Below are 12,106 nucleotides of genomic sequence, written 5' to 3'. Positions count from 1 at the left end.
CCAAATTCTATAAAATCCCAAAGCAAGCTCTATGTTCAGTACCTGGGCAGGCCCACAGGCAATTCCCACTATGTGTTTGGTGTCCAGTCCTGGCAGTGCAGCAGGTTCCGGCTTGGTCACACGCAAGGTGTCAAAGTGCTGACACTGGTCATTGCTCCCCCAGCTATGGACCTCGCTGTCCTCGGTCAGAGCCAAGCAGTGGGTGGAGCCCGCAGCCACATCAATCACCTTCTTCCCTACAAGGGAAGAGGGATGCAGATGCAGCTTCAAGCCTATCAATTCTATTGCAAGAAAGATATTTGCACCCAGCCATTCAAGTCAGAGGCATTCTTGAGGATAATTTGTTGCTTTAATATTAGGCACAATTCATTTGCTTCGAGCATGTGATTAAAACTCCTGTGCTTTGTCAACTACAATTTGTGAAGACCCACAGCCTACAAATAGAATAATGCTAGGGTATGAAAAGGATCTGTTATTTTTTCTCCTCCTTATTCAGATTTTCATTCAGAAAGAAACAAATGTATTTTTAATTAACTGTTAGATCATATTCTCCTGACCCTGGTATAACAATGCAAAGCACACTCTTCATTGAGGAAGGTTTCTTAAAAGGAAATTTATTTTTCTCTCAGAGTTATATGATATAAATGTTAAAAAACATTTTTTCTATTTAAATAGTGAAAGCAAAGTGTCGTATTTTTCCTTGTTAGTAAATCTAACATGACCAACACAAAGGGTGTTTCTCAGAAATGTCAACATATAAAATAATTCAGCTGAAAATCTCTATACTACAGTACAGGAACAATTACACCTTAGGAGCCTACCATATGTTAATAACAGCAACCAAAAAAATTTTATCAACAATAATTTAAATACTCCCATACTAAGCTATTACTGCCTCTAACAAATTGATTTCCTTTCTAATACAGTTGATTTCCTTTACTAATGGAGGGAAATATAAACAAGAAGGCAAATGAAATTCAAATACACTTTCATGACATATAGTAAACTATATTACTCTACAACTTATCTCAGAAACTTGAAAAATAATAAATACCATATAGGCACACAAAACTCCTAGTCATCAAGGTACTAACATGCTTTAAAATAAAACCGATGTGGAAAGTAACTGGCAAGTCCCACTTAAAAGTCCCGCTTCCAAACCCCCTGGATATAGAAGCAAAAACATAAACAAAGAAGAATGTACTATAGTGCAAGGATCCAACAGGCTATGGGCTTCACACAAAATGCGGCCCAAAGCCTGTATTTGTGAATAAACTTGTGCTAGAACACAGCCAGGCCCACCCCTGAAACAGAGAAAACACTAAAGACCCCACCTGGTGCACTCTCACCGATCTCTCCCTTCTTCCCTTCCTTCTGGTCAACTCAGCTATATATACTCACCAGCTCTCGACTAGGATGGAAACCATCTACCAACCACCAGGCCAAATAGTGTGGAAAAACCCAGTTTTCCCCTTTAAAAAGTCCCTCCTACAGCCCAACCCTCATGGTTTTGATGGCCCTCCCACTTCCTACAGTATGACCTCTCCAGTAGGAGTATATTAAGAGCATTCCAGGGCCTTCTCCCAGATGCTCCCATCCTCTTTGCCTGCACTGGTGGCCCACACTGTGTAGGTGCCTGCACTTACATCTATAAGCCTTGGCTTCCATCTGTTCCCTCCAGCAATGATGCATGCTGGACACCTTTCTAACCTATCAAGCAGGATTCATCCACCAAGGAAAAGTTCAACTGAGAGCACCCCAGGTGGACCCAATTCCATCTCCCAGTGTGGCCCACTGTACAAGTACCCAAAACTTCTATCACCAGCAGAAGTTACCCTCGATCAGTCCAGCTTGCTGAGTGATAAATGGGTCCCTGCCACAGAAAGAATTCTCCAATATTAGTAAAACTGAATGAGTTTCAAATTAAATTTGATGAGAATAAATCTAGGTCACTTTTTAATACAGACAAACCACTTTCCAATGACTATCTATCCCTACCAAGGTGCTAGTAAAAGTTTCTAATGATGGTCCATTCACGGAATGTCAGGTTAAGACAAAAAACTCTGCAAACTTTAAAAGATTACTAAAGAAACGGTCCCCAAAGGGTTTTAAAAGTCTATATCTGCACCTACCTTGCAAGCCTTCCAAGAGTTTGGGATAACGAACATGTTCTTCTGTTCCGTGCCCAAGTCTCTGGTTGTCACCTTTTCCCCATGAATAAACTTGGCCATCTTTCGTCAAGGCAATTGAAAACTGACTTCCACAGCGGACTTTGACAACATCCAAGTCTTGAAGCTTTTCAATCAGCTTTGGTGTTTTGCAGCCATCACTACCACCTCTGCCCAATTTCCCGTAGTCACCATCTCCCCAAGACCACACTTGCCCTAAAAAATACAAAATGCATCTAGGTAAAAATAACTGTGCATTTCAATGAAAAATTTTAAATGGCTGAAAATAATAGAGCCAATAATGCACACAAATCTAGACCACTGATGTACGCAGTTAACACTACACGGGTGGTTACTGACCGAATGAAATCCAGTTTACACTTCAAGTTGATATAGAAGCAATTAAGAAAGGGAAAGCTGGGTTTTCTTTTCATTTTAATTACATGAAAAACGGAGTCCTGACTCTTACTAGGTTGGGTTCAATGATACTACTTCAACTAAATGCTGAACACAGAACAAAAGCCCCATTGCCCCATAAAGCACTGTAACTGAGGCCCACGACACACTAGAGCTCGCTGATCACTCTCCAGTGTGGCTGCATGCTTCTGTTCCAACCATGCTGACCACGGGTATTGCTGAATACCACTGTATTTTTTCCCAACTGTCAGTGCAATTATGTAATTTGGTTAAATAGTACATAAAGGGACAAAAATGCAACTGCAAAAGTAAATAATTTTTTAACACTGAAAACTAAGCTGAATACTTTGCAAAAACTTAATAAAAGTGAATTCCTAAAAAACAAAATCGTTATGTTAGGTATAAGGGAAAACTGTAAAAGATGAGAAAAAAAATCAGAAGGAAGAAATCAGATTGCTCCATAAGCGACCATGTCACCATCCTATTTTAAATAATCTATACCAAAGAGTGGCAAACTTTCCCTTCAAAGATCAGCTGGTAAGTATTTTTAGCCTCTATGGGCAATACAGTATCCACAACAAGTAGTCAACTGTGCCACTGTCCCACAAAAGCGGCCACAGACAATACATAAGCTGGCAGGGCTGCATCCCAATACAACTCTATTTGGAAAAACAGGCCAACTCCTGATCTAAACTGAAAACCGTAGATGACACACTATTAGGTGATCAATACAGGAAACACAGCAAACCCGTACACAAAGATCAGAGAGTGTGTGTACATTTATATGCTTTGGTTAAAATTCTGTTGTTCACATAGCCCACCTGGTGATTCCCCACTTTCACCAATGTTTTCAGTAAACCCATCACCCCAGGCCAGACTGCACAACGGAAGATGCTTCCCCCACACCAGTCATCTCAGAAAATAATAGTACAGCAAGGATATTTTCCTATAAGATTTGCACCAAAGAAACACCAGTGTAGAGGTAGACAATGTCCACAGCCCCACACAAGGAAATACAGTTGACATATGACCACAAAATTTTACTAACATAGCAACTTCACACAAAGAATACAAAGATAATATCCTACTGAATTCTTTTAACCAGAAAATACTTCCTAATTAAAAGTTTTGTGAAATCTATCACTCACTCAGTAATGGATATTTTAAAATGAGATGGCAAATTGAAATCTTCACGGCAGAAGGGACCTCTCAGATGACAGATAAACCATCTTTGCTCTAGGACTCACAGTAGCAGAAGCAAGATGGCTCTGAGAATGCCTACCCTGTCAGTGGCAGAGAGAACTATAATATATGTATATGAACATGTCTGAATGATTCTGATCTTTCACCAAAGAAACTCCCAGAAGTAAGTCAATTCGCAATCTGCCATTCAACCTCTATGGGAAAAAAAAGGTGGAGAGGTTCCCCAGCTGATTTTGACAGCTCACATAATGCCAACAACAGAGCAGATGTCAAGGAGAGATCACTGTAAGACTGACAGATAAGCACAGCTGTTTAAAAATCAATACGATTTTAACCATCAAACCTGATAAAACATACACTCAAAGAAAGAAAATTAGTACAATCTCACCATCGAACACAAACACAAAACTAAAATTAAAAACATGCAAACTTGGCAGGACACAATGGCTCACGCCTGTAATTCTAGCACTTTGGGAGGCTGAGGCAGGAGGATCATTCCAGCCCAGGAGTTTAAGACCAGCCTGGGCAACATAGCAAGACCCCATCTCTACAAAATATTTTAAAAATTAGCCAGGCGTGGTGATGTGTGCCTATAATCCCTGCTACTTGGGAGGCTCAGGCGGAAGGATCACTTGATCCCAGGAGTTTGAGGTTACAGTGGGCTATATGGACTGCACAACAGAGCGAGACCCTGCCTCAATCAATAACAAGCAAACAATGTAGCATCTGACTGCTGAATACACAAAGACTAAGTAGGACTTATCCAGGGAATCAAGAGTCTGAACATTAAGAAATGTAATAATAATAATACCCAGGGGCAACTCAGAATGTCAATTATTTCGTTTTAACTCTAATTTTTAGTTAAAAAATAAAATGCCCACATAGGAAAGATGGCAGCTGTTAACCAGCTGTCTGGCTCTGGGCAAGCCCAAGCCCTGTAAGTTCCTAGGCCTCTTCATTGAGGCCACTGAGACCCACACCCACTTAAAAGTGGATGACAGGGCGGGTGGCCTGTGAGGTTCATTCCAAGTCTCACTCCCTCCAGGGAAGCTGCCATCCACGTCCTCTAGGGCCTGCCCAGGGAAACAAGAGCTCTACTTACCATTCTCAGTCACAGCCAAGGTTTGTGCATCCCCACTCCCACACGCCACATCAATGACCTTGAGTCCTTTAAGCCCAGCTACCAACATTGGAATGGCCTCATCCTCACTGGAGCCTTCAAACAGATAAAACTTTCGTTACTCAAGTCCTCTCAGAAGAGGCAACCTCCCAGTGTACGCCTGTGATCTCGAAGAGCACACGTACCGTGGCCCAGCCGGCCGTAGTTTCCGCGGCCCCAGGTGTACAGCTCCCCCTCCGCAGTGATGGCTGCACTGTACGTGCTCCCACATGCAATGTGCACCACGTGTTTCCCGGCCTGCTTTCCAGAGAAAGCAGAGATCACCTTAGGCTCCTCCAAGGGCCTGTAGGGAGAAAGGAAACAAACGTGAATGCCCTTCTAGGCATCTCTTATTAGAGTTAGCAAAGGAAATTCACTATCAGGAATAGACCATCAAGGCATCAGGACGTGTTCATCCTTCAGGTACCTTATGAAATAATCAGGGAAGAGGGGATTCAAACATCTAACACCTCCATGGCTTTTTGCTAAGGTGGAATCCAACACCAAACATGGTACCCAGCAGGGGTATCAAAACAATGTCTGTTAAAGACTTGTTCAATAAAACTCACAGCAGCTTTATTCACAATGGCCCAAAATTGTGATCCATCTGCTATAGAAAAGAATAAACTGATATGCCCAACAACACAACTGGATCTCAAAACACCACGTGAAAGAAGCCAGAAACAAAATACTATATGCTGTATGACTTTGTTTATACTAAATTCTGGAAAACACAAAATAATCGTGACAGAGGGCAGATCAGAGGTTGCCAGGAGCTGGAGGTAAGAGGCAGGGACTGAATGAAACAGAGCCCTGGAAGCAATGGAAATTCAGCATGTCACTGTGGGGGCTACCTGACTGTGTGCACTTGCCAAGACCCACCCAAGTACACACTTCAAACTGATTCATTTCATTCTAAGTAAACCTCGTAAAGCTGACTGACTGGGGTCATTCCAACCCCTGCTGCTGCCCACTCTCCCTGCTCAGGGCACCGACCTACATGAAGTAGGCTTGCTGGGTCGGCATGTATGTGCATCTTTAGTTTCAACCCAGTAACGACGTTTTTCCCACGAGATTCCACTCACAACAGCAAAGTATAAGAAGGTTCCCATTACTCCAAGGAAACTATCAGACCTCTCAATTTTTACAACCTGGCATTTATAACAACCATTTTCTGTTTTGTTTCTGTTCTCTCACAGTAATCAAAAGATTCCACCACATAACATAATATTAAGAGGCCGGGCGTGGTGGCTCACATCTGTAATCCTAGCACTCTGGGAGGCCGAGGCGGGTGGATCGCTCAAGGTCAGGAGTTCGAGACCAGCCTCAGCAAGAGCGAGACCCCGTCTTTACTAAAAATAGAAAGAAATTATCTGGACAACTAAAAATATATATATAGAAAAAATTAGCCGGGCACGGTGGCGCATGCCTGTAGTCCCAGCTACTCGGGAGGCTGAGGCAGTAGGATCGCTTGAGCCCAGGAGTTTGAGGTTGCTGTGAGCTAGGCTGAAGCCACAGCACTCTAGCCAGGGCAACAGAGTGAGACTCTGTCTCAAAAAAAAAAAAAAAAAAAAAAAAAAAAGATAACATTAAGAAACTGTTGATTTTTGTACCTATGAAAATGATATTATGGCTCAAGGAAAGGAGGACCTGATCTGTTAGAAAGGGCAAAGTGTGTGTGAATGAAGGGACAACAGTGTGGGATGTGCTTTGGAAACCTCCATGGCTGGGGTGAGGAGCTAAATAGATAAAATAGGAGGAACACAAAGCTGGCTGCAGCTGCTGCTGGAGGAGAAGAGCAGGAAGGCCAATTCTCCTCGCCTTCCACTCGTGGGCAGAGCTCCCAAGCAGTCGCCAAGGAGTGGGCATACTGTGGTATCTCTCCCCATCCTGGCCCTGCATGTCGGGGCAGCTGGAAAACACCCAGACACACTTCTATGCTCCATTCTGTTTAGGACATGGCAACATAAAAGGAAAGTATGTCAGTTACAGGAACATGCAGCACTTACACAGTGTCCCCGTGGCCCAGCCGTCCGCCGTCCCCACAGCCCCAGGAGTACACCTCTCCGGTGGCCGCCAAAGCCAGGTAGTGGTGACCATCAGAATGAGCAGCAATTTTTACAATGTTTCTAGAGGCAAGACCCTGGACCAACTGAGGGGCCTAAAAGGGTAAAAATAGGAAGAAAATTAGTCATCAGTCCAAGGATAATGAAAACAGCACAACTCTCCTCAATCATGTATCCCCCTTGAACAAACCCTGCTTAATTGAAAAGGCATGGGCCTCTGGAGGCTGCCAACAGGTTCTCCAGCCCTCCTCACCCAGAACCAACAGAATGGTGGGCAGCTCCCAGTACTCCGTGGCATGATTGGTGCCAACTGGGGCTGTGCAGGCTGCACCATGCAATGGGAGACGTGAAGCCACCAGGAGGGGCCCCTTCTTGTAAAGGAAATATGCACGTCCTAATGTACCTCCATCCCCACAAGGCCCAACTCCCTCATTTGTTACCTCCCTGGACCCAAAGTCAAATGAGTTTACACGTGGAAAGTTGCTTTACAATGGGAATCACGGTTAGCAATGTGTTTCACTGTAAGGAGTTCTTGATCTTAGCAACCCAAACTCTTGACAATAACAATCACAACTAAAATTATAAAACATGACTAACAACATACAATGAACAGATGCTCATCAATCCTCAGAAAGCAAACAACCAGTAGCTGTAGTAGAGACCCTGCCCAACAAGGGAACCATGCAGGCAAAGCACCCAGAACACCCACCAGTGTATCACTATTGTAGGCCTGGGTGTACACACGGCCATTGCGCGACAGGATCAGAAAGCGCTTCTCTGCACAGGCGATCTGCGTGACTCCCAGGTTGGCAAGACCTTCACACTGGATTGGACCAATCACATTGGCATAGTATTTCCATCCTATTAACCCCCAACCTATGACCTCTTGCAATGATCCCTGTAAAATAAGAAAGTAAACATTTTCTTTACAGCAGCAAGAAAATGGCTAGGCCTAACACTGAGACACGATAGGCTAAAATCAATGCAAGTAAAAGAAAGATTGAAAACATCAAAACAACTCATAACATTCCACACTGGCTAGTCGTAGTGGCTCACACCTGTAATCCTAGCACTTTGGGAGGCCGAGGCAGGAAGATTGCTTGAGGTCAGTTGTTTGAGACCAGCCTCAGCAAAAGTGAGACCCCATCTCTACTAAAAATAAAAAGAAATTAGCCAGGCAACTAATAATAGAAAAAAAAAAATTAGCCAGGCATGGTGGCACATGCCTGTAGTCCCAGCTACTGAGAAGGCTAAAGTAGGAGGATCGCTTGAGCCCAGGAGTTTGAGGTCACTGTGAGCTAGGCTGATACCACAGCACTCTAGCCCAGGCAACAGAGCAAGAGTCTGTCTCAAAAAAAAAAAAAAAAAATTCCATATTAACTCAGTTAACAGGTAAGATGAGGTAACTGAACATCTTTCCATAACATTTCATTTTAATGCAGCCCACTAAAAAGTAGTACAAATGGCCCTTAAATATATTTTAAAATGCTCAGACTATACCAGGTTACCATTGAATGCCACAACAGACAAAAACCCAAAAGCCCAACTACAAGGGTGAGAGACGAGTGCCCCTGTGGGTGGGGTGAGAGGGAGCCAGCTACCTGGAGATAACCAGCCCACACAGGGTCCGCCCACAAGAGGGTGCGCGCACAGGCACACACATCTGCACACACAGAGGAACACATGTACAACGTCAGTCACCACAGCCCTGTATGTGTAGCAAAATTTTGACAATAACCCAAGTGTTCACCTATGAGAGACACATTAAAAAAAAAGATACATCCACAAATGGAATACTAAGCTGCTATAAAAAAATAAAAAAGCTCTCTTTATTGATACAGAAAGCTCTCCAGTATTTATGTTTAATGAGCAAAACAAGCTACAGAAGTAATGCCACACGCCACTGCTAATATATTCGTTCCAGATAGTAACAACAGGTTACGGAAAGGCTAGAAAGTGAGAACAAGCAGGTAGGGAAACTTGAGGAGGAAGTGACAGTGTGTCTCTGCCTATAATTCTGACTTTTGAACAATGGAACTATATTACTTATTTGAAAAAAATATGACTATTACACAAAATAAATACTCTTTATATTAAAAATAAAAAGTTAGTCAGGCGAAGTGGCTCATGCCTGTAGTCCCAGCACTTTGAGAGACCAAGGTGGGAGGACTGCTTGAGGCCAGGAGTTCCAGACTTGCCTGGACAATAGTGAGACCCTGTCTCTACAAAAAATAAAAAAATTCACTGAGCATGGTGGCACGCGCCTGTAGTCCCAAGCTACTCGAGAAGCTGAGGTGGGAGGATCACCCTGAGCCCAGGAGTTTGAGGCTGCAATGCAGTGAGCTACAATCAGACCACTGCACTCTAGCCTGGGCGACGGAGTGAGACTCTGTCTCAAAAAAAGAAAAAAAAAAAGTTAGAGGGGGATAAAGAGAATAAATTAATTAATTAATTAAAAGTTAGAGAAAGGTGAATTCAAAACCAGGATTACTCCGTATGACCACAGCACGGTCCACCACCATCTCAAACTGCAGTTTTCTCACTGACACAATGATCAGACACCACAGCATGTGTGAGGTCCTCGGTCAGGGCTGCACTCCAAAGGCTCTCCACCCATGCAGACCACTACTATTACCATCACTATTATGTAATACATATAAAATATATAAATACAGTGTCAGTACCATAACCAGCATTACATACTAAGACAGCCCATGTTCAGAGTACAAAAGAGGCTCTGGACCTCCCTGCAGAAGGTGGGATGGCCTGCAGATAAGGATAAGGGTGAGCTCTCTGGGGATGTGCCTCCTGAACCTGGAACCGGGGACCCAGATTGGGTCCTTGGGCCCTGTGCACCTCGGCTTACTCACCACTGGCAACACCTTGAACTGCAAACATGTTTAAAAACTTTAAGCCAGATGACACCACCAATAAGTCTCCACACATGCAGAGAATGAGAATCTAGGCATGGTAGTAACTACAGAACACGTGAAGAACACCATTTTCCCACATACCTTATGCGACGTCGGAGAGCTACACAGAGGAGGCATACAGGGTGTAGCCAGGCGGTCTAAATGGGCCATGACAACAACAGCTGTTTGCCGCAAATCAATGGCAAGCTCATTGTCTTGTGGAAGAGTAAGGTACCGCAGGAAACTCTCATTGGGGCTCAGTGGGCCAGACAAAAGCTACACAAGAAAAGTAAACAAACATATTCAGAAATGGTGGGAAAAACTAAAGTAACAGTTTTTCTAAAGTAACAGTAAAGGTTAAATTAGGCTTTAACCACTGTTTATATATTTGGGTATTTGCAGTTATGCATTATCTGACTTGCTGTACATCTATTACATCACATGCAGGTTGAATCCTGTGTGCAGACTTCACATGGGCTACTAATACAGCCAAACTACCCACAGGCATGGTGCCCCCAGGACCCCTGGAGGAACACAGACCAAGCTCCAAGGGAACACAGCACAGCACCTTAACTTGGCTTTGAAAACTAAAAACAAAACCCCTTATTTTAATCTAAATGTTGTCCACTCTGGAGAAAACTTAATTTCATTTGCAAATTAAGTTATAGTTCTAATTCTTCTGAAGGCAGAAGAGCCTTATTATCATTAGTTTAAAGACTGACAAATAATAGATAAATTAGGTTGCAGCATGATAATGGAATGCCTACGTCTTTCCAGAAAAGATCAGCAAAATCCACGCTGTACTTGTACAGAGCAGCAGTCCTGGAGGTTCGAGCCCAGGGCCCAACACCCTGCTCCTCCCCCAGCTCGGCATCCTCGCCTGTAAAGGGCCTGGTTGGTACCACGTACAGTGACAACTCAGGTGATGTTCCTCCACAGTGCCTGGCAGGAAGGGCAACAAAGTAAGCCACTATTTTCCTTGTTTTTTTTCTGATATGTATTTAAAAATGTGTGTTCCAGGCTTGGTTCTGTGCTGACAACAAAGCCTGTGCTCATTGCTCCATAAACAGCAGGTCAAAGGAGACAGGGGACAGAGACCAACCCGGCTCTCCCAGGGAGAAGCTAACAGGGACAGTGAGAGGACTGCAAGTGTGGATTATTCCAATGTACACTAAGTGAGATTCCCTGCTTGAACTGGCTCCTTCCCACATGGCTCTGAGCCTAGGCCCTCAGCACTACCTCCAGCTCTGTCACTGCAAGTGCTCAGAGGGACCAACTTCTCCTACTCTGCACTTGAAACAGCAGCAGGATGTTTACCCTCTTCATTCCTCTACTAACTCCATCCTTCACAGAAGTGAACATGCCCTCTTTACATCTTCCACGGCATCTAAAACTCATTCCCCTTCACAGCCAAAGCACAACACAGGCAGCTGCTGGAACACGTGAGCACTAGCCACAGACACCAAGGGCACAGCGGCTCTGGTTCAGCAGAAAGCAAGCTACACTGTGAACATGGCAGTAGACAGGTCTCTCTAAAAATACGCTGATCGCGCCAAGACATAAATTTCCCCTACTAAATATGCACAATCCAAACAAAACACATAGCCCAGGGCCTACACATCAGAGCTGGCTCTGGCCACTCACTGTCACATCAAAGAATCCTAATGGGCTTGTGTGATGTCCTCCCCCATCAACATAACTCACACCATGGCCTCCCACAATTGTCTTCTCTAACTCATTGCTGATGTCACCACTCAGCCCAGAGACAACCACTGGCCATGGACATGCACTCTGGTCCAATTCTTTAAAACAACTAAAGAGTGCCACCTACACACAAAATTCCACTGTGATACTTACGTGCGTGTCCCCCTCTGCGTGAGGCGTGTCTTTACTGCAGATGATGCTCTGGAACCTTTGCAGCAAAGGTAAAAGCGGGGCGCTGGTGCCCTGGGCAGACCGCTCATTGTCAGTCTCCTGCGCCCCACTGTCCCACAGCTGGAGCAGCAGCAGGATGGAAGACAACATTTGGCTGAAGGAAAAAAGATATGTATTCCTAGTAAAAACAGATTAATTTTTCCCCCATGGTCCACCAAAAATAAAAGCAAACAGCTAAATAAAAGTGAAGAAATACTTTGGATATGAAAGGAAACTAAAATAATGACATGGGAACAATTCCTGGCA

General features: G+C 43.9%; 1 protein-coding gene across 1 annotated transcript in view; it reads right to left on the bottom strand.

Annotated features, from left to right (window-relative positions):
* Window positions 1–12,106, bottom strand: part of LOC105813330 (E3 ubiquitin-protein ligase HERC2) — a 193,360-nt gene that overhangs the window by 133,636 nt on the left and 47,618 nt on the right. The window contains exons 9-16 of the mRNA XM_012647969.1: window positions 11,783–11,954; window positions 10,028–10,201; window positions 7,723–7,911; window positions 6,957–7,108; window positions 5,094–5,251; window positions 4,891–5,004; window positions 2,133–2,384; window positions 43–236 (exon numbers count right to left, since the gene is read on the bottom strand). Coding sequence (XP_012503423.1) covers window positions 43–236; window positions 2,133–2,384; window positions 4,891–5,004; window positions 5,094–5,251; window positions 6,957–7,108; window positions 7,723–7,911; window positions 10,028–10,201; window positions 11,783–11,954 — 1,405 coding nt within the window. The remainder of the gene's footprint in view (window positions 1–42; window positions 237–2,132; window positions 2,385–4,890; window positions 5,005–5,093; window positions 5,252–6,956; window positions 7,109–7,722; window positions 7,912–10,027; window positions 10,202–11,782; window positions 11,955–12,106) is intronic.

The sequence above is a fragment of the Propithecus coquereli genome, unplaced genomic scaffold (genome assembly GCF_000956105.1).
Source record: "Propithecus coquereli isolate 6110/MARCELLA unplaced genomic scaffold, Pcoq_1.0 Scaffold28, whole genome shotgun sequence".
Taxonomy (NCBI): domain Eukaryota; kingdom Metazoa; phylum Chordata; class Mammalia; order Primates; family Indriidae; genus Propithecus; species Propithecus coquereli.
This window is presented reverse-complemented; position numbering and strand designations above follow the sequence as displayed.